This window comes from Pelophylax lessonae, assembly GCF_965119305.1.
Source record: "Pelophylax lessonae genome assembly, chromosome: 3".
Classification (NCBI taxonomy): domain Eukaryota; kingdom Metazoa; phylum Chordata; class Amphibia; order Anura; family Ranidae; genus Pelophylax; species Pelophylax lessonae.
Window position 1 is genome coordinate 635,495,939 of NC_138770.1, and position 22,676 is coordinate 635,518,614.

The window sequence follows — 22,676 nt, forward strand, 5'->3', positions numbered from 1 at the left end:
AGAGGACCCAGAAGTGTCAGAGGGGGTGCCTAGTGAGAGCACCCTGAAGTGTCAGAGGGGGTGCCTAGTGAGAGGACCCTAAAGTGTCAGAGGGGGTGCCTAGTGAGAGGACCCTGAAGTGTCAGAGGGGGTGCCTAGTGAGAGGACCCTGAAGTGTCAGAAGGGGTGCCTCGTGAGAGGTGAAAGGGGGCGTCAGCGGTTGGGCCCTGAAGAGTTAATGTGTACAGTGTACAGTGTTGAGAGTTGCAGCAGCACAAGCAGTTACAAGGAGCTACATCAGTCAGTGAAAGGCTGGCGGAAGCTGTTCACAGGACTGTTGAGCTTAATGGAGTGTTAAGAGTCAAGTTTCACTACAGTCCAGGATCTTTTGAGTTAACCAGAGGGTTATAAGTCAAGTTCTGGCACAGTTCAGTAATAAAGCAATCTTCAAGCGTTGGTAAGCATTGGTCGGCATCCAGCCGGCGTCAAGACAGCGCTAACAGGCATCTTTCTACAAAGTGTCCCAGTTTTACCTAGTTGAGCCAGAGGAGTATCCCACTCATTCCCTTATCCCATCCCCAATATAAAATAAACAGAACAAACCAAAGATGCCTGAATGGTCATTGTCTCAACTCTCACACTTGGGTACTCAGCTTAAATGGGCTGAAGGTATCACCGGTAACAATGGCAGACCCAATGCCTGGAAAACCTGCTACACAATAATAACTACACCTGCCCCAGACCACTTCTATTACATACAGTATCTGTGTTGGACACTCACTTACCTCTCCATATTCTCTGTTGTTACATTCCTACCATACATCTTATATGACCTCTGATTAATGTAACAACTTGTCTACCTCTCAATAACATATGTAAAGTCTAACAAAAACTATTGAACTGGAAATTAAGTTTTATTTTTCACAATTGCCAAATATTTTCAAATTTCTTTTTTTTACAGCCATAGCAACAATGCCCAGTTTGCAGATGCACTTTTCCAAATTTCTTATCCCCATGTCCCTAGTGCTTGAGATGAAATTTCAAGGATCTCCAGCAATGTCCTTAGGTTTACTGTGATCGTATTCCAGCATCACAAGCAGATGTGTTCAAGGATCACCACATTATGGACAAAGAGACTCTTGGTGGATGGGTGCGCTACAGCCATACCGGGATGAAGAACTAAAGACTCAAGCAAATTGACTTTGCTCTCGAGTATAAGATTTTAATTCTGCCAGGGGTGTAATAGTCAACAATTAAGGCAACACAATTTAAAAAGTTACATTTTATTTTCATGATGATAAAATTACAGACAATAAAAGTGAAAAGTTGAAAAAAGAAAAATTTTAAAAACCTAATCATGTAAAGTAGGCATCCCAGGTGTGACGGAAGTCCCAGAATGCTCTGCAGGTAAGCTTGACTCAAAAGTCACTGCATGTCTACCTCTTGCTTCAACGTCCTTCATGAGTCACTCCTTGTTTTCTAGCACATTCAGTATATCCATACATCTAGAGGTCCTCTCTTTATGAATCACCAATTTGTTATATTCTGAGGTCTTCAGGAACTCCGGGGTGGGGGGCAAGTCATTGAAAAGGCTTTGAATGCTCTCCGACCGCTCATTAGCTGCTTGAGATAAATGAAGAAGCTTTGAATCCAGCATTGTGCTGGAGTGAGCTCTTTTCAGTAGCTCCTCCAGATGTTTAGCCAGCAGCCTGATGTACACAAGTTTCTCAGCCCAGAAGTTGGCTTCACCTTTCTCAAACAGGTAGTCGTCCTCCACCTTCAAACATGCAAAAGAGGTTTAGGAGTTATAAGAATAAATATTTGTCTAGTGTATAAGTCAGAAAGCAAACATTTACATCACATCATAAAACTAGCCATACTCAAGATAAGACTTCCCCAACCTATTCAGACTGAAAATTAGATTTTTTTGAGAAGAGGGGCTGAACTTCTGCTCCTTTACTGTCCAGTCACATGCTAGGCACAGGGTGGTGACAGTGACCTTGTCTGCTTTTTTTAAATTGCAAATAAAGCAGCTCCTTGTAAATAAAATGTAACTACCTAACTCTCTTGTTGTCTGTTCTGCCAAATGCTGACCAGGCAGGAAGAATTACCAGCTGAAGTCCGAAGAAACCAACACTTTCAGAAGTATCAATCCCTTATTTCTGCCATAGTGTTCAGTGGTTCCTCTCATTGACCACTACATCACTACTGTGTCCTCTAGTGACGAAGGAATGAGCAAAGGGAAGAGCAAGTGAGTTTGAAGCGGAACACAGAAGTGTTGTCAGTTTCTTCACATGGGGTGTCTGGCCTCCCCTAGGACTGTGTCACCCACTATGGGATTGGTAAAGACGGTGCTTCCCTCCCCAGGATCCTTAACGAGCGTGCCCAAAAGCACACGCTCAGACTTCCCCATGGTGCTTGGGGTTGAGGCAGCTTTGGAACCACTGCAGAGGAGACATCACCCGCTCGGGAAGAAGCATCTCTATCCATCAATCTAAGCCAGGAGGCTGAGGACACAGTGGCTATCATGCTTTTGGACTCTACCTACCCACTGAGTGCTCCCCAGCCCAGTCACCCTAGGATACCCAATGTGTTTCTTTGGTAACTGAGCCATCAGTTCTACCTGCTCTGGAACTGAGCCACCCAGTACCTGCATCACCCTCCGTTTTGGGAAAAGCTATTCAAGAATTATAAAAGTGAGAAAACAGCACTAAGGGAATATAAATGTGTTCAAATACCATGTGCCACCGCTGCTGCTTCCAACTAGATGTTGGAATCCCACACTATTACCTAAGATTAATAAAAATAACAAAGGCACAACCCGTGCCCTTGAGTAGGAGCTTCTACTCATGTGCTCTGGTTGTGCAGGTGGGCTTGATATTCAAGAGTTACCAGCAACGGAACCGAAGAGGCAGCAGGAAAGGTACTACCATACCTTTTTTTGTTTACTGGAAGCGGTTTTATTTGCATTCATAAATTGCTGATAGTGTTGCTTTAGCTACAGTTAAGAAAGCCAGGTCACCAGCTTGGCTGTAAAAATCTCAGGACTGGATAGATAGAAATACAAATCTTTTGGCAGGTCAAACAGGTCCTATATTATTATTATTATTATTATACAGGATTTATATAGCGCCAACAGTTTGCGCAGCGCTTAACAAAATGAGGGCAGACATTACAGTTACACTACAATTTGGAACAAAAGGAATCAGAGGGCCCTGCTCGTTAGAGCTTATATATATATATATATATATATATATATATATATATATATATATATATATTCCATCTCTGTATTTAGCTGTTTGTCTAGAGTTCAGGCTTAAATCACAAGCTCTGGGTAGTGATGTCAATTATAAACCCATGAGCTGATAGTGGCGCCGTGCAAAATGCAGTTACCAAACAACCAGATGACACCTTTCATTAGAATACAGCTCTCAAAACAATGCAATGTGATGTGATTGCCGATTGGCGGCTGTAGGTTGACCAAACATGATCCTTCATTTTTCTTTAAGAACAGCCCTCGCCGCCAACATTTCTACTTACTGTAAATTACAACTCTTTGCTTGGCTGCACATTTATATAAAACACCCTCGTAAATCAGTTCTCTTTTCCTATAACCCTGCCTCTGGTACAGAAGAAGTTTGGAAATTATTAAAGAGCAGAAAGCATAAAGCCTTTCCTGTTTAGCCAGACGTTTTGGTAATTCACAATAATCCCAACAGGTCTTAAAACACCTATACTGTTTACGCTCCTTAGCGTTAATTTGCTTTAATTTTGTAATTGTAAAAGCCCTCTGAGCCCTGTGGCATAAAAGCAATGTACAGCTTAATTATTATATAGTGGCATTCACGCCTTCCATATCCTCTCATGAAATGACTGCATTGCTGTTATACACCTGTGCCGCTAATTGGTCATGTGGATAAAACAACATTCCTGTGTCAGGTTACGTCAGGCATTGGACAAGCTGCCGGGGGTTATGGCTCCTCTGCAGGCTTGCAGCACATGTCAGGTCTTGTCTGTAGGCACAAATTAACAAAAATATTCATTTTACAAACTGTTGAATAAAATGCGTGCTTGGGATGACCAAAAATGTGTTTTTAAGGCAGGAGGATGCCCAGACAGCCATGGCACCAGCTTATTTGTGCTCTAGAATCAGGCAGCCAAGAAGCTAGGGAATTCTCTGCTACAGAGCAAGCTTCTCTCTGTACAGCAAGCCTTGAGCTACTTTTGTTGAAGATAGCAGGCAACACATTTTTGCTTTCAGATTGTGATGGTCAGCATTTTCATTAATATCTGTATCTAACTTCCCCAAACTGGAGCTAAATGGTGATTTCAGCTCCATTCACACTTGTGTGACTTGTCATGCAACTTTGGACATCAAAGTCGTATGACAAGTCATTCCCTATGTTTTCCAATGATAACCATTCATATGTGTGCAACCAAAAAAGCTGCAGCGACTTCAAAGTAGCTCATGCACTACTTTGATCTGACTTTCATGCAACTTTAGGACCATAGACTTCAATGTTAACCCTCAAACTTTGCATGAAAGTCGTACCTAAATGTTACACAATGCAACAGTTGTGCAACAGTTCTCCATTATCACTGGTCAAAGCCATAGTCATATCCAAGTTGCACCCATCCAAAGCTGCGTCAAAGTTGAATCAAAGTTGCACTCCAAAGTCAGCGCAACTTTGGCATCGTACAAGTGTAAATGGAGCCTTAAAGTGGCAACTTACCAAGCTGCTGAAAGCTTTACCAACTGTACACACTGCTCTTCTATAAGCCGAAGCCTGTGTGAGCAAAACACACTGGCATGCATGCTGGACTTCAGAGTTCAGGAGACCCTGTCACAACCTTAAAGATCGCAGGTAAAGGTACAGAACAATTAAGGATTTTAAATGCTAACTTGCAGCATTTTTCCATTCCATATATATTTTTTTTTATTTATTCACTTGCAGTGTGTCTTTGAACTTGCTATGGAGTTTGACTACCCTAGGAAAAGTCCATTCCCTGGCACAGCTCCATTCCTTCTTGCATATCAAAGCTCTGTCCTCTCCTGGGAGTGTCTAATTACTGTATGTGCTGACCCAGCACCTCTGCCCCTCCCCTTACCTCCCTGCATAAACTTTTAAGTAACAGCGGGAGGAAGAGTGAAGAGGAATACTGTTGTCACACGCAAGTAACCATTCCGATATGTGATTACAGCACACAGCCGCTGCATCTGACACTCTGTCCTTGATTTCTACAGGCTGCTGATCATGGCTGTATGCCAACACCTACAACTCCCTGACATGAAAATAGGCTAAATTCTTGCAAATCAAGAATGGTAATCACTGGCATAAAACCATTAAATTCAGCCTTGCCTGTGTACACTCCCGCTGGTAGCACCTTTCCCTGCCCCCCACCTCTTCCATTCTCACCCCCCCCTTTTTTTGTTTTGCTTTTCTATAGATACTGAATACCTGTTCTACTGATTGCATGGGCTTTGTTAGGGTCCCCCTAGATGCCATAAACCGTGTTATATGATAGGTGCCCATTGTCACCTTCTTCCATTGCTATGGGCCCCTGGATCTCTACTGCCAATTTCCACTGTCCTCTAGTAGATTGTGAAAGCCCTGGCTTGATTTGTGTATGTCCCTTCTTCTGTCTCCTGAAAAGCTTTATGTAATTCCAGCAAAAATCACACAATACATGATGTTGAGCCCTTACGGCTTCTGTATTGTATTGAAAACTTTTAAAGAATACAAAAAAGCATGCAAGTTTTGTACTTCATGTTTGGTCTTCAAAAATAGGCTGCTTTATGGACCTTTTCACACCTGTACACACAGTAAGGTATGTTGCATTAAGGCAGCCTGTTCACTTTGAATGGGCATTTAATAAGTCTCAACCTAAAAGCATGGACTGCACTTCTCATGGGCAATGCAGAGTGCCCTCACTTCTGTGCGTACATTGTCGTGTCCTGAAGGACCATTGCGTTTTTTTGAACTGTATATCTATGATTGGAATTTAACCACTTCTGGACCGGAAGGATTTGCCCCCTTAACCGGTTGCCGACCGCCGCACGACTATATACTGCGGCGGTCAGCCCCGGCCAGGCAGAGTGACGTATCGGTACGTCACTCGCCTGTCACTGACTTGCGAGCCTATCGCGGGCGGGCGCGCGCCCGCCGAGGCGCGCGCCCGCCCGCCGAGGCGCGCGCCCGCCGCGGCTCGTTCACAGACAAGTCAGTACGTGTGACCGGCGGACTCGATGTCCGCCAGTCACACTGCGATCGCTCCTGTGAAGGGAGAAAGACAGAGCAGCTTGTGTAAACAAGCTGCCTGTCAGTTCTCCCTGTGTAAAAGTGAAGATCTGACCGTTCTACTATGTAGAACGGTTGATCTTTGCTTTTACACCAATAGGAATGTCCCTACACAGTTAGAATCACGCCCCTAGGACACACTTAACCCCTCCCTGTCCAATAAAGTTAACCCCTTCCCTGCCAGTGTCATTTTTGCAGTAACAGTGCATATGTATAGCACTGATTACTGCAGTAATGTCACTGGTACCCCCAAAAGTGTCAAAAATGTCAGTCAAGGGTCCGATCTGTCCGCCGCAATGTCGCAGTACCGGAAAAAAAATCGCAGATCGCCGCCATTACGCGTTAAAAAAAAAACACCAAAAATGACAAAAATCTTTCCCTTTGTTAGTAAACGCGATAACTTTTGCGCAAACCAATCAAAATACGCTTTTTGCGATTTTTTTTACCAAACATAGGTAGCATAAAACAAATTGGCTGAAAAATGTTAAAAAATTTTGATTTTTACTTTTTTTTTTGGGGAATTTCATATAAAAAAATGTGAAAAATATTGTTATTTTTGCAAAATTTACGCTCTTTTTTTGTTTATAGCGCGTGATCAAAAAATCGCACAGGTGATCAAATACCACCAAAAGAAAGCTCTATTTGTGGGAAAAAAAGGACGTCAAATTCGTTTAGGTACAGCGTCGCACGACCGCGCAATTGTCCGTTAAAGTCACGCAGTAAAAAAATCGCAAAAAAACCCCTGGTCCTTTAGCAGCCAAATCCTCCGGGGCTTAAGTGGTTAATGACCAGGTCATTTTTGGAAATTCGGCACTACATTACTTTAACTGACAACTGCGTGGTCGTGCGATGTTGTACCCAAATACAATTGACATCCTTTTTTTTTACCACAAACAGGGCTTTCTTTTGGTGGTATTTGATCACCTCTGCGGTTTTTGGATTATGCGCTATAAACAAAAAAATAGCGACAATTTTGAAAAAAAAAAAGCAGTATTTTTCACTTTCTGCTATATAACATTCCCAATGAAAAAAAATTTTTAAATTTAATTTTTTCATCCTTTTTGGCCAATTTGTATTTTGCCACATATTTTTGGTAAAAAAAATCCCAATAAGCATATTTTGATTGGTTTGCGCAAAAGTTATCGCGTCTACAAACTAGGGCAAAGATTTATGTCATTTTTATTTTTATACTAGGAATGGTGGCGTTCTGCGATTTTTAGCACGACTGCGACATTGCAGCAGACAGATTAGACCCCTAACTAACATTTTTGGGGGGACCAGTGACATTACTACAGTAATCAGTGCTAAAAATATGCACTGTTACTGTAATAATGACACTGACAGGGAAGGGGTTAACACCAGGGGTGATCAAAGGGTTAAATGTGTACCTAGGGGGTGATTCTAATTGTGCGGGGGCCAGACTTGGTGGATGGAAATAGGGCTCCTGTGTTCCGAAATAACAGGAACACAGGAGCCCTGTTTCAATCAGTGACAGATGAGCGATGTGCTGTGTTTACAACGGCACACGCCTTCTGTCAGTCCCGGCAGCGATAGCCGGTTTCTCATTGCTTAGCTGCAGGGCTAGAGAACGGGCACGCCGCCGCTGGTGCACACACCCAAGACCCGCTCACGCGAGCTGACGTACCCATACGTCGGTTTGCGCAGGAGAGCCAGCCTGCCTCAGTATATTTGCAGCGGCTGGTCTTTAAGTGGTTAAAATAAATAGACACAAACATATCTCATACAATAAGGTATGCACAAGTGCCCATAAATAGGTATAATCGCTAAAGAGCTGTACAGCCAACAAGAGGAGGCTTGGTCAGGGAGGTGGGTGGGGAGACTAATGACTCGTACACACGATCAGATAATTGTACGAAAAAAATCGCTTTTGAATTGATCGCACGATAATCTGATCGTTAGTACACAGCTATTGACAGCTGATCATGACATTTCGCCCAACAAAATCCGAAGGGACAAACACGAAAACTTTTGTCCTACAATAGCCTATCGTTTAATCAGTACAGTACGCGTTTGCTAAAAATCGATAGACAAAGATCACGCATGATCAGAAACACGAAAATAACCTGGAAAAAGCCTGGCTGCTATTGTTTTTGTTTTGCACGCAATCAGGAAGCTTTCCAGAATCGTACGAAAAAAAAATCATACGTTTAGTACGCATTGTTGAATTCGATACTAGTATCATGCAACAACGACAAGTCATCTGATTATCTGATCATGTGTACGAGGCATTACTGTACTTAGACTTCATTCCTCCTGATCGACTGATCGCATTGAGCACTAAGTGCTCTTCATGGAATTCTGTCAGCTGCCACCGATTCAGCCTCCCCTTGATGGCTTTCATGTCTGATTTGAAGGGTAGACTGTCAGGTTGCTGACGGTCTTCCTTGTTTCTGCTTCTTCTAGATGGTTAATTCCAGCACATTGTGACGGGTGGGGAGAAGCTCTGCCAATTAGAATAGGCATTCCCGCTGAATTGGAAAGTAAAACTAAAAGTGAATGTTGAGGAGATCAGCCAATCAAAGCACAGAGTACTGGTGGTGGTGACTGGTCTTCTTCACAGGAAGTCGATCCCAATACCTGAAAGGTAAGTCTGTAGGTGTGCTGAACAATGTGGAATCTGATCTAAGAAGAAGGGAAATCTTTCACATAGGTAAGCCATTCTCTGCACTATTAGAACATGGAAGGTTGGGAAGCAAGGATTTTGTTGGCACTCGAAGTAATCAAAATATCATTTATTTCAATTCACATAAAAACAGAAAAAGAAAAAAGACATAATACATATATATATAAAAATGTGGCTTGCGAACAAGCTCACAATCATATACAGGTTATACAAATTCTGCAGCAGTTCTTAAATGCTCAATTTCATACAAAAATAGAAAAGTATTATACAAATCCTTAAAGGAATGAGGATATTTTGGCACCAGGAGAATCCTGCCGACGGATTGCAGAGGGAACAATGACCGCCCAGCTGTATGAGTTCAATTGCTCAACATGTTTCGCCTTTTTCAAAGCTTCATCTGGAGCTTATATATGAATAAACTCTGTACGATTGTTGTGAACCAAGACACACATCTCAGCAAACTTTTGTAATTAACGGAGAGGAATTCATGGATTTGTCAGAGCTTGATACCTTGAAGGGTAGAAATAGCCTTGGACATGTAGCAGCCAAGGAATGGTATATACCTGGCTGACATCAGTAGGTCAATGCCAATAAAAGACTCCCGTATGAGCCCATGGTATAAGCACTTATATGTGCTCTGATCAATTGTCCATGAACGTCCTCTCCGGATGGGGAACCGCCGCCAACATTCTCTGCACTAGTAATAAAGATAGAATTTGCCTTGACGTTGGCTTCAGTCCATCTGCGATCTTCTTACCCCCAGATAGTGTAATGATGTAACCAACTAATGTAAAAAATGTAATCTAGTGTGTATGGAAGTTAAAGAGCAATGTTAGTCATATTACCATATTCACAGTGTCCAGATCACCAAGGTCATTTTCTCCTAATAGCCACTCCAGGAGGACAGGCACACCGGCTGAGACTTCATCCCACTGCTGCAGAAGTTCACATAAGACACCCAATGTCAGGTCCAAGGCCATAGGAGGATTGACAGCAGAGAATACAAACCCTGTAAAAAGAATGGCACATAAACACAGATAAATAGATGTCATTATAGGCCTTGTTTATGTAAAAACTTTCAGTCTAGTTCTATTGTATAGTCATTATTGTAAAAACTTCAGATTATTGAGGTGTAGGCAACACCGACATAGAACTTATCTTATTGGCTTCCTTTTGGTCTGTTAAACATACCACTGAAAGAGTTTAAAGTGTTACTAAACCCATAACAGTAAAATCAGTCTGTATATGCAGTGAAGCATACTTGTTATACTCACTGTGGAACCTAAGGGGTTAATCCCCTGCATTGTGTAAAAAGACTGTTTGTCCCTGTATGCACAGATCCTCTTCTTCCACTGACTCCAAAACAGGTCCGGATAAGACAGAGTTACTAGAGTCAGGCTGCACATGCTCAGTTTGGTGTGTATTGCTACAGAGTTTTTTTTTGGGGGGGGGGGGGGGTGGGGGGCATGTGATCAGCACATGGCCAATCATCACTGTCTAGACAGAGGGTCAGGGGTACTGGATCCTGATAGGACAGCCAGTGCGGTATGAAAACCCCTCCTTCAAGCTTTACCAGGAACTGATAGAAGTCACAAGACTGCTATATACTGCTGATGGGAAAAGGTTTTTAGCAGTTCATGTTTACTAAAATAATTGCATTTCCATGTTCTGTGTATTGTGGGAGAGCAGATATAGCGAATGCAGGCTCCTGGGTTTAGTAACACTTTAATTGTATCTGTTCAGCACGTGCAAAAAAATACCATTGGTCCTTCCAGAAATCTAGAGTTGTCCTGTGCACTGTGCAGTTTTGTCTCAAACAGTGTTATCAGCCTTGCCAAGTTCAGCTCTGTAGACTACATAATACCTGGCACATGTTATGGAAATGTGTATGTGCCTAAAACACATCCTGTCCTAAGATGACAAAGCTTCTGCTCCGTATACCGTATGTTGGGTAAAAGGTGTCACCCTAGGACAGAAATCGTATTTACTGGCAGGATTACCAGGTAAAAATAAATGGAACAAAAAATCCATAGGCAGTCATCATATCTAGGGACTGGTAAACTTCAATAGATTAAATTTGTTCTTGGGTGTGGATACCAAATTTAATATTGCCAGTATAGCTATAGCTATCTAGTGTAGATGGGGAAATTGATAGTTTTCTCTTGTTCGTCTTATGGCCAGCTTTACCTCAATCTGACGGTTGTGATTCTGCAAGCCTTCACTGTCCTGGTCTGTGCATTGCAGCCCTATAGACTGTTATGGGACCATCTTTGTCCTCAGAACACAGCCCCACAGACATCTATGGTTCAATGTAGTGATCGCCCGATATCGCTTTCTTATTGCCGATGCCGATACCTATATTTTGGTCATCGCATATCGGTATCGGCCGATATCTGACGATATTTTCGGATATTTAAAAAATTTAGATTTTTTTATTTATTTATTTTTTATTTACACAGGTACTCTTGAGGAGGGATCTGGGGGTCTAAAAGACCCCAAACCCCTCCTCTGCACTTAAAAGCATTCAAAACGCCAAGTTTGGCCGTTTTGAATGCTGTCATTTTTTTGAATTTGGCGCCAGGCAGTACCGGGAAGTGATGTCATGACATCCCTTCCGGGTTTTTACATGGAGACCCGATCAGAGCCAATTGCGGCTTTGATTGGGTCTTCGGCGGCCTGCAGGTAGGATGCCTGGGTTTCCCGGTGGGATGGGAGACCCGGGCGAGCCGCGGAAGGTGGCGGGGGGGGGGGGCGTCCCCTCCCGCTCCTTGTAATGACAGCCGGGGTCCCCTCCCGCTCCTTGTAATGACAGCCGAGCGGTTGTCATTACAAGACAGCTGACCATCGGCTATGGACGCTGGTACCGGGGAGATACCTCTAGCTGCAGGCATCACTCGGGTACAGCACTTTCCCGAAATATCGGCAATATCGGTACCCTCAGGGGCCGATTCCGATATATCGGGGAAAGTGCAGATCGGCCCTCGATATATCGGCTATGCCGATAATCGGTCGATCCCTAGTTCAATGGGGCATTAATATGCAGTGAAGACCTGTACCGCTGGATGTATGCAAACAGCAGAACTGTGGCTGTTGGAAACAGGTAATTTTGCATCTGTGGAGGAGAAGGGTAGGTGGATTAGTTCAGGTGAAGAGGGTAAAAAGGTAAAAGGGTTGAATGCACTTTGTTTTAAAGTACACTTATCCTTTAATGTAGCGATGATTCATATGTTCTTGTGTGTTTACCTCATTGGTTTGGCCTACTCTCTTGCAGCCTTGTTTACTCCATATCGCTCTCCGACTTATGGGAAACTGATTAGCATTTGACTAGAAGCCAGTATAGGAAGTTAGAGAGGCTGCATTTACTTAAACAAGGCAGCTACATTAACTCTAATGAATAGAAAAACAAAAACAAAGCCATGTATACAGCGGTGGAGAGCTGCAAAACACATTCTATAATCAGCTCGGCTCTCTTTACACCAGATTTCCAAATGTAAATGGAGTGAATTCGGCATAGTTTCTGCATTGCGTCATTTTAAGTCTGAGGCTAAATATGTGCTCGAGCGAGGAGCACCACACATGGACACTGGATCATTTCACAATCCCGGCTTTCGCTGATTCCTAGAGCGTGTCCACTATTACAAACAAGCCAGTCATGCAGTCATTAGGGATGTTCTTCATATTCATTCAGTAAACAGTTCCGCAGCAAACACACAAACATCCATTCTGCTTGTTCTAATAGACTGTCTCACCAAATCATGCTGTGTAAATAGAGGTTGATGGAATGCAGGACATGACTAAGGCCTGTCATCGGGATAAGCACCTACAAAAGGCCTAAAATATGGCCACACCAAATGAAAGGCCAACTCTGCCATTGCTGTTCTCTCTGCTTTTTCTGACATGCTAAATCCCATGGTGAGTTCCTTTATTTGGTGACGTGTCATTTATACCCAGCAGGATTTCCAGTTCAGCCCAACCAGCCTCAGAAAATGATGGTGTGACAAATGGATTCTCCATCAAAAACTTAACTGGTGAATCCAGCTGTGAGGAAGTGACACCATTTTTCAAATTCCAAGGGGGATTTTTTATGGAAAAACTGTGCCACAAATGCAAGCCAAAAGGCTGACTCGCACTTAGTGGTGCAATCCTATTAACATCAATGGGTGAGTCTGACAGCCAGTGCCAAACCAAGGTAAATTTGTCATGTACTGTGTACTACGTTGTCCAGCTGCAGTGTTAGGATTTAGGTGAGCAGCTGGGGAGTGGTAAAACACTGCCTGTTTTTACCATTACTTTGATGCTTCTTTGTAAGGGCCATTTGACATGGGTGGCAGTTAGGGCAGGGGTGCTCACCCCATGGCTCTCTGATGTGGCCTACGAGCTCAGACCAGGGAAGATTAATGCACCTTACTAACCGATCCGTGACTGCTTCCCTTCTCTGCAAATCTCTTCACTGGCTTCCCCTTCCCGATCGTATAAAATTCTAAGTACTAACTATAACATACAAGACTATCCACAACATCACCCCTAGCTACATTACCAACCTCATCTGCATATATCGCCCAAATTGTCCTCTCCGTTCTTCCCAGAACCCCCTGCTCTATAAATCCCTTGTTAGCTCCTGCCATGCTTGCCTCCAGGACTTCTCCAGAGCCTCTCCCATCCTCTGGAACTCTCTGCCCCAGTATGTCCAGTCAGCCTCTACCCTGTCTGCTTTTAAGAGATCCCTGAAACCTTACTTATTCAAGGAAGCCTTTCTCCCCTCCACCTAAGAACTGTACTTAAAGCGGAGTTCCACCCGGGGAAATTTTTTTTTAATAAAAATCCCCCCGGGACAGTCAGGGCTACTACATTCCACAATGGCTAGCCTCTGATCTGTCCCGGGTTGCACTTACCTTTTAGAAGAAATACTTACCTTGAAAATGTATTGTCCAGCGCTGCCATCTCAGGTGTGGGCAGCTTGAAGCCAGCGCGATCCTCTTCTGTGTCCTCTTCTGTCTTCTTAGGTCCCACGATGCACTGCACCGGCCCCGCCGTCACTTCCGGTGCCGCAGCGTCATCCCTGCACAGCTTCTGGGCATGCCCAGAAGCTGTTTAGCAAGGTATGACGGCGCGTGCACCGGAACTGACGTCGGGGCCGGTGCAGGCGCATTGATTCCTGGGAGCGATGACGTTCAGCTCCCAGGAATCATTGCAAAGCCAGGAAGTGACGAATAGCCGTGGCCGCCGAGGGAAGGAAGAGGAAGTAAGGTAAGTAAAAAAAAAAAATTGCGATTATCCATTTATTTTTCAGGTGACTTGGAGCGAGAAGATGGAGGTAAGTATAATTTTAGGGTGGAACTCCGCTTTAAGTCACCTCCATCAGATCCCTCCCCTGCAGCCTCTGCCTTTTGTAACATCCCCCCCTCCCTTTAGACTGTAAGTTCCATGAGCAGGGCCCTCCTATTCCTTCTGTATTTAACTGTATTGTAAATTGTGCTGCCACTCTTTTTATTGTAAAGCGCTGCATAAACTGTTGGCGCTATATAAATCCTATATAATAATAATTATACTTGCACCTTGGGGTATTTGCATGCACTTTTTGAGGAAGAAGATTGGTGTGTATTTATATGCAGTTTTTGGGACTTTTTTTGTTTTTTGCACTACAAGCACTTTCTATAAGGAATATTGTGGTTTCATTTGGGGTAATCCCTTATTATATCAATTGTTAATATTTTGTTTTTATTTATAGTCATCTTGAGTGTCTCTATTTCAAGACTATGTATGCACATATGTCAATGTGTTTGTTTATAAGATTATAAGCGCTGCACTGTCACTTTTTATAATATATGAATTGTGTCTTGCACAAGTCCTGCCCAACCCAGGCTACAATATGTTAAAGCCATCATATTATGTCATTTGGGGTGCTAGTGCTCTAACCAGGCAGGGGCTAGCTTAGGCTGGAAGCAGAAGGTGTCTCTGAGTTGCTTAACAATTGCATCTGTTTGTGCATCCTGTTCATGAAGCCAAAATTTGTAACGGTAATAATAAATTATTTCCTTTTTATTTCCTAAAGAGAGTTTATTTAGAACAGGCACCTCTTGCAGGGAATATCATGTTTTTTTTAAGCACACACACTGGCTTTGATCTTACATTGGCTATTTCCCAATAAAGATGCAGAAATTATATTTTTCATGGAACAATACTGAGAGGTTGAAACTTTTACTGAGAAGCAAGTATAAATGGGCCCCAAAAGGAAAATTTTAAGAGGTATATGGTAAAAAAAAGTTATTCACTTATTTCCAGAAAGAGTATAAAACGAAAAAATGACCCGTGTCACCAACCTGTGGATTCCTAAAGGGAAAGCATCACGACGGCGACAAAATTATGTCAAGGGACAAATCTGGCAAAACAACGCTATGGAGAAATCTGTTCAAAGTCCATAACAGAATAAAAATGCCAGGCAGAAAATCAAAGCTGTTCAGTGGAAAACCACTGTTGGCCTGAGATTTGTTGTATAAGGGGAATTTCATCTTAAATCATGGTGATTTCCAACAACACAAAGGTCACTTTGCTAATGAAAAGATACAGGATGTTGGTAGACAACGAATACGCAACCCTAGAACAGCTTCAACTTTTTTTACAGGATTCTCCAAAAGATTAACTTAACCACTTGCCGACTGCCTAACGACGATTTAGGTCGGCAGTCAGCCCCTCACAGGCAAAGTGACGTAGATCTACGTCGCTAGCCTGTGAGGGTCTAGGGAGCGAGCGCGCGCCGCCGGAGGTGGTCACGGACCCCCCGCGCGCGTGTGACCGGCGGACCCGATGTCCGCCGGTCACTCTGCGATCGCCGCTGCAGAGGGAGAAAGTCAGTCGGCTAATGTAAACAAGCCGCCTGTCATTCTCCCCTGTGTAGAACCTGTGATCACATGGTTCTACTATGTAAGACCGTTGATCACTGTTTCTACAGCTCAAGCCACAGCCAATCACAGTTAGAATCACGCCCCTAGGGGGACACACAGCCCCTCCCTCTCAAATAAAGTTAACCCCTTCACTACCAGTGTCATTTTGCAGTAACAGTGCATATGTATAGCCCTGATTACTGTAGTAATGTCACTGGTACCCCCAAAAGTGTCAAAAATGTCAGTCAAGGTTCCGATCTGTCCGCCGCAATGTCACAGTACCGCAAAAAAAATCGCAGATCGCCGCCATTACGCGTTAAAAAAAAACACAAAAATTACAAAAATCTTTCTCTTTGTTAGTAAACGCGATAACTTTTGCGCAAACCAATCAAAATACGCTTTTTGCGATTTTTTTTTACCAAACATAGGTAGCATAAAACAAATTGCCCGAAAATGTTAAAAAATTTAGATTTTTACATTTTTTTGGGGAATTTCATATAAAAAAATGTGAAAAATATTGCTATTTTTGCAAAATTGACGCTATTTTTTTGTTTATAGCGCATGATCAAAAAATCGCACAGGTGATCAAATACCACTAAAAGAAAGCTCTGTTTGTGGGAAAAAAAGGACGTCAAATTCGTTTAGGTACAGCGAGCGTCGCATTACCGCGCAATTGTCCGTTAAAGTCACGCAGTGCCGAATCGCAAAATACCCCCTGGTCAGGAAGGGGGTACAATCTTCCGGGGCTTAAGTGGTTAACCTGCACTTTCCTTGACACCGTGCCTGAAAACTGATAGGACTTATTTTGTGTAAGAAACTCGGTGTGGTCTTGTTCTGTACGTTACTCTCCCTGTAATAAGGAGCACTAAGAGCTGTCCACAGGCAAGCTTTGACTTGCTCAAAATGGTATCACTCTTGTTCCCTGGCTTCTAGCAAAAAGGGAGGATTTTCTCTGAGTTGAAGGAACTTTCACAGCTCAGGGAGAATCTAGTTTTCCTTCTCCGATATGTATTTATCGGTATTTGCGTTCCTTGCCAAAGAAATGTAAATACAATTCAAGCATTTCAACACAGAGTATTTGTGTCATGATGGGGATCAGGGCAAGCCCTCTGTTTGAAGCCTCAGGCTATCTTTAAAAAGCCTTTTCTTTATCACTTTAAGACAAGTATACACATAAGAAAACAATCCCAGCAGCCTACTAAAACTGCAATGTTTAAGGATTTTTTCTACCTGCCATGAGATTTGTAAAGTATGCACATATTGTTGTGATTCATCCACCAATGCTGTGCTGCTTAGCACAAGTATGGTGGTTCATTTCCAGCACCTGCAGAACTTTGCCTTTGCTCCACTTCCTGATCGCGATATCTTACCAGAGCTTTCTACATTTTGGTAAACCCTCCTACATTCCTCCCACTCCTACCTTTCACATTGCAGATTAATCAGATTCAACCCCTACTAAAAGCCAGAATTCAGTTTTAAAATGGGAAATGAAGAGCAAAACTCTCAACTCCAGAATGCCAGAGAGATATAAGAAACTATCAGAGGGTTTAAGGGCTCTTTCACACGGTCCGCCTCCGCAGGCGGATCCGTGTTGCTCAGCGGGGATCGATCCGCGATCCCCGCTGAGCCGGGCGGATGACAGCTCCGTCTCCGCTTGCAGAGCGGAGAGGGAGGTGTCTCAGCACCCGCTGCCCTCTATGGGGGATCGGATGAGAGCGGACCGCTTGTCCGCTCTCATCAGATCCGATCCGATCCGATTACTGAACGGATGGAAAAATAGGGTTTCCATCCGTCCTGATTTCAGCGCAGGATCGGGTGCGGATGGCAGCGGGTGTCAGCGGAGGTGTCTCCGCTGACACCCGCTGCCCCATAGAGCTGCATGGAGGATCCAATCAGATCCGCCTTAAAAACTGACAGGCGGATCTGATCGGACCGCCCGTGTGAAAGAGCCCTAACTCCCCAGCACAGGTTCTAACAATGGAAAAATACAAAATAGCTGCGCTATGCACCGCAATGTAAACAATTAAATAGTTAAAAATATTAAATAAAAATATTTTTGGGGTTATTTTGGTTAATAAATATTTTATAGTAGAAAAGATAGGGTAGTTAGAGGCTGACTAGACCGAGAGGGGAAGATTAAAGAAAGGGGAAGAAACAGGGAAAGATTCAAGGAAGGTTAAGAGGAGAAGAAGACCCCGTTTGTTAGATAAATGTATTAGGTATGAGGAAATAAGAAATCTATGTCGATTGTTAAGACACAGGATTATATGCTGTTTTTATTCTTGTTAATCATATCTGGTTGATTGTACAGCCCTCTACAAACCCTTAATAAAAATTATATTTGAAAAAAAAAAAAAAATATTAAATAAGAAGCAGCTACACATAAGGATTCTGAAATAATCACACAAGCATATAAAGGGTATGAATTGTAGCGCTTATAATGAGGGTCCACGCCCCTGACGACGTCATTGCGTATGACGAAACATGCGTTGGGTGGACCCTCATTGGTGGAGGCGGACGCATGCGCAGTGGAGGATGGCGGCGGCCATCTTTTTGGATTGAAACATCCACATCCATGCTGATACATTAAACGCTGCTGCCACTCTGCAAACATGTGAGTGCAATTTTTTTTATTTTATCTCAATAAACGGCCTATCTGGATATATTACACTATGAGAGGCTCCCTTTGTGTTTTGAGAGCTATGTTCACAGGGGATAAGCAGCATTTGGAGGATGACTAATAACGGATATCTGCTGGGATGATGTTCTGTGCCTGCTGTTATCAGCTGATATATACTGCCTTTAAGATTTTGTGATCTGGTAAGGGTATTTAATATACCTCTATTGGTGGTGGTTCTGTGTCACCTGGTTCTTCGTGGGAGTGCTGGTGGATGTCATCCTTAATCTACACGTGGATATCTATTGTTATTTATGTGGATTTTATCAAGGACAATTCTTTTTACATAATTTTATGTGGACTTTTTATTGTTATTATAAGCACTACAATTCATACCCTTTACAGGTTCTAACAAGTTGGGTGGACTTGCCTTTAAAAGTAATACTCAAAGTATTTATTCAGTAACACTGAATAAATAGTTAAAGCGATTGTAAAGTCTCGTTTGTTCTTCCTATAAATACAGCGAACATGTTATACTTACCTGCTCTGTTGCAGTGGATTTGCACAGAGCAGCCAAGATCCTCCTCTTCTTGGGTCTCTCTTCTGTGATCCTGGTCCCTCCCTCCTGTTCAGTGCACCCAAGCCGAGTCACAGCTCCCTGTGTCCATTCTGACATGGAGCCCTGCCCAGGCCCCGCCCCCTCTATCTCCCAATTGCTAGCTGACATTGATTGACAGCAGCGGCAGCCAATGGCACCACTGCTGTGTCTCAGCCTAACAGGAGGGAAAAGCTCGGACAGCTGAGACACTCATTTACATCGCTGGACAGAGAGGGTCCTCAGGTAAGTATTAGGGAGGCGGAGGGGGGCTGCTGCACACAGAAGTTTTTTTATCTTAATACAGAGAATGCATTAAGATAAAACACCTTCTGACTTTACAACTCCTTTAATCTATATAAAAAACTGTATATAAAAAACAAACAATATGGTAATAATGTTTATTGGACCTTTATGAGTCTACTATTAATGATTGGGCTTGTGCCCTCCTCCCTGACTTTTCCATCAAGATCAGTAATACAACGATCAGTCCCTGCCCTCATGCCAGGGTAATAGGTATAATCCTGGACTCTGACCTGTCCTTTTGGCCCCAAATCCAATCACTTTCAGAAGCTTGTAGACTTTACCTCCGCAACATCTCTAAAATCCGCCCCTTTTTAACTAATGAAACTACCAAACTACTCATTAACTCCCTTGATATCTCTCGCCTTGACTTTTGCAACTCCTTTCTCATAGGCCTACCTCTATGTAGGCTATCCCTTCTTCAGTCTATTATGAATGCTGCTGCCAGACTCTCTGAATGTGGCAGAATGTCTGCCACCCCTCTCTCACAATCCCTCCACTGGCTTCCAATTGCCCAGTAAATTATATTCAAAATACTAACAACAACATACAAAGCCTTTTACAACTGTGCCCCGTGCTTCGTCCCCAATCTTGTCTCCAAATATCACCCAAATCTTCTTCTCCGCTCCTCCCAAGACCTCCTGCTCTTTAGCTCCCTTGTCTCCCCCTCCCATGCTCTTCTCTAAGACTTCCCTAGAGCGTCTTTCATCCTGTGGAACTCTCTACCTCTGTCTGTCTGGCTATCTCCTACTCTGGCCACCATTAGGCGATCCCTGAAAGCTCATCTCTTCAGGGAGGCCTATCTTGCCTCCCACTAACAACTGAAATTGTATTTCTTCCATCAGCTCATCCCCCACAGTTATTACCTTTTGTACCACTTGCCCCATCCTTTTAAATGTTAAGCTCTTATGAGCAGGACCTTCTTAACCCTCTTGTATTTTACTGTATTGTAACTGTACTGTCTCTCTTTACATTGCAAAGCGCTGCACAAACTGTTGGAGCTATATAAATCCTTTATTATAATAATAATAGCTAAATCCGATTAAACAGATTGTATTATTAAACAGATGTAGGCATTCAGTACAAGTGGTGAACTCTCAAATCATGTAGAGGCAAAAAAAGTGACTAGAAATGAGTCATCTGCTGGATTCTTTATTTTTTTTAGAAACCTGAGCTGGCCTGCAGGCCCAGCAAAAGTCAATTACCCAAATCAACTCTTATTGAAGAGGCTAGAATCAAAAAAGTTGGCCAAATGGCACCAACAGCCAGTCAGGTGCAGGCACTATTCAGGTATTACGACAGTTAGAACTCACACCTGTCACAATATAATAGTTCGATAGAGGGGATTTGTCTATCCACACCCCATATGTGTGGATGGAGGAATCTATTTAGTTTGTTCGGTCTGCAGGCTGAATGAATGAAATCAATTAGTGTATGGCCAATTAAGGACAGCAAGATGTTCCCGCCATTGTTTCAAGCTACATTCTTACTTATTTTGGTTGTTTCTGCCCAAACTGAACAAACTTCATTCCTGCTATCCTGCTACTGTTGAAAAGTTGTAAACACTTGAATGTCCATAGGCTCACTATAGGCTAATTGTAAAATGTTTTATTCCCCCTGTTGCAGTCTCCAAAATGAAACATACATTAAATGTCTAGAGTAAAAATGAGATATGATAAACTTATGGCTTAACCTTCTGGAATCTATTCAAAAACAAATATAATGTCTGTAAGGGCTGACAATTAAACATTTTTCATAGCCTGAGTACTCCATGGCAATGTAAAAGCACAAGACCTTTAGCCATGTCGGGGCTCGTGGTAGATGGCTATGTGCTGCTTACAGCTTATTTACGGTAGTTTCATATTGTAATATTATTGAAATAAGTAAGCATCTTATCCTGATCATGAATCGTGATGTGTTTGAACATGCATCTGCGCACTAAAAAGCCCACACCTCTGTGGTTTACCCTGGATGCACAGGAGGAATGCGTTTTCTGTACAGCTGTAAGCGAGACATGGAGGTGTGATGGCACCTAGCCTTTAAAGAGTTGACTGCGGTCTCCATCTACGAGTTCCACTGCACTGCAGCATGTCAGCCTAATTCCAGAGGGGATAAGCAAAACACTACTTAATAGATATTCATCCCTATAAGATGCTTCCTACACCAACCCAAAACCAATCCGGATGCTTTCCAAATCTTCCACTCCACCAGAAATATTTGATAGCTGGAACCTAAACCTGCCTCTACGTTTTTTAAAACATTTCTTAAAATCTCTACCTTAGCCCCCGTTCACATCGGGCCGATTTGACATGTCAAATCTGAGCCTATTCCTGGCACTGACTGAATCGTTGCGACACCGCACTGATTCCCAAAAGTAGTTCCTGCACTATTTTGGCTACTTTGGAGTGTGATTTCAATAGACATCTGTGCATAAACCCGCACAGATGTCTTTCAAATCGCACCCGAAGTCAGACTGAAATGCAAATTCAGCTGAACTCGCACGATTTCAAACCCGCATTCAGTGTGAACCTAGGCTAAAGCTAAAACTTTTTTCTGTTGTTGGATAGAGTAGGGCAGGGGTGTCAAACTCAAGTTCATTGTGGGCCACATCAGCATTATGGTTGCTCTAAAAAAGCCTGTGGTCTCTGGAAGCATATGTAAATTTAACCAGGCCTTTTTTTCCTCAGATAATAGGTGCTCAACTACGCCCCTACCACTGAACTGCATTGAACAGTGGGTGTGGCCAAACTGCAGTAACAGTGGGAAGATCCTAAAGGGGCATCAAATACAAAGAGTGTGCTATGTGCAGAGTTTAGGGGCGCCCTATGCACAGAGTGCAGAGTTCAGGGTGAGCTATATGCATAGTGCAGAGTTCAGGGTTGGGCTATGTGCATAGTTCAGGGGGTGGGCTACATGCATAGTGCAGAGTTCAGGGGGTCAGCTAAGTACCGAGTGCAGAGTTCAGGGGGTGAGCTATGTACAGAGTGCAGAGTTCAGGGAGTGAGCTACGTACAGAGTGCAGAGTTTTGGGGGTGAGCTAGGTACAGAGTTCAGGGGGTGAGCTACGTACAGAGTTCAGGGGGTGAGCTAAGTACAGAGTGTAGAGTTCAGGGGGTGAGCTACGTACAGAGTGCAGAGTTCAGGGGGTGAGCTACGTACAGAGTGCAGAGTTCAGGGGGTGAGCTACGTACAGAGTGCAGAGTTCAGGGGGTGAGCTACATACAGAGTGCAGAGTTCAGGGGGTGAGCTACGTACAGAGTGCAGAGTTCAGGGAGTGAGCTAAGTACAGAGTGCAGAGTTTTGGAGGTGAGCTACGTACAGAGTGCAGAGTTCAGGGGGTGAGCTACGTACAGAG

The 22,676-nt window shown here is 43.3% G+C and overlaps 1 protein-coding gene across 2 annotated transcripts in view; it reads right to left on the reverse strand.

Moving 5' to 3' along the window:
* Window positions 1–1,016: 1,016 nt before the first annotated feature.
* The window catches only part of THADA (THADA armadillo repeat containing), a 1,178,628-nt gene continuing 1,156,968 nt past the window's right edge, over window positions 1,017–22,676 (reverse strand). For both annotated transcript variants that reach the window (XM_082249837.1, XM_082249838.1), the window contains exons 37-38: window positions 9,771–9,934; window positions 1,017–1,756 (exon numbers count right to left, since the gene is read on the reverse strand). In XM_082249837.1, coding sequence (XP_082105963.1) covers window positions 1,445–1,756; window positions 9,771–9,934 — 476 coding nt within the window. In that variant the 3' untranslated portion in view covers window positions 1,017–1,444. The remainder of the gene's footprint in view (window positions 1,757–9,770; window positions 9,935–22,676) is intronic.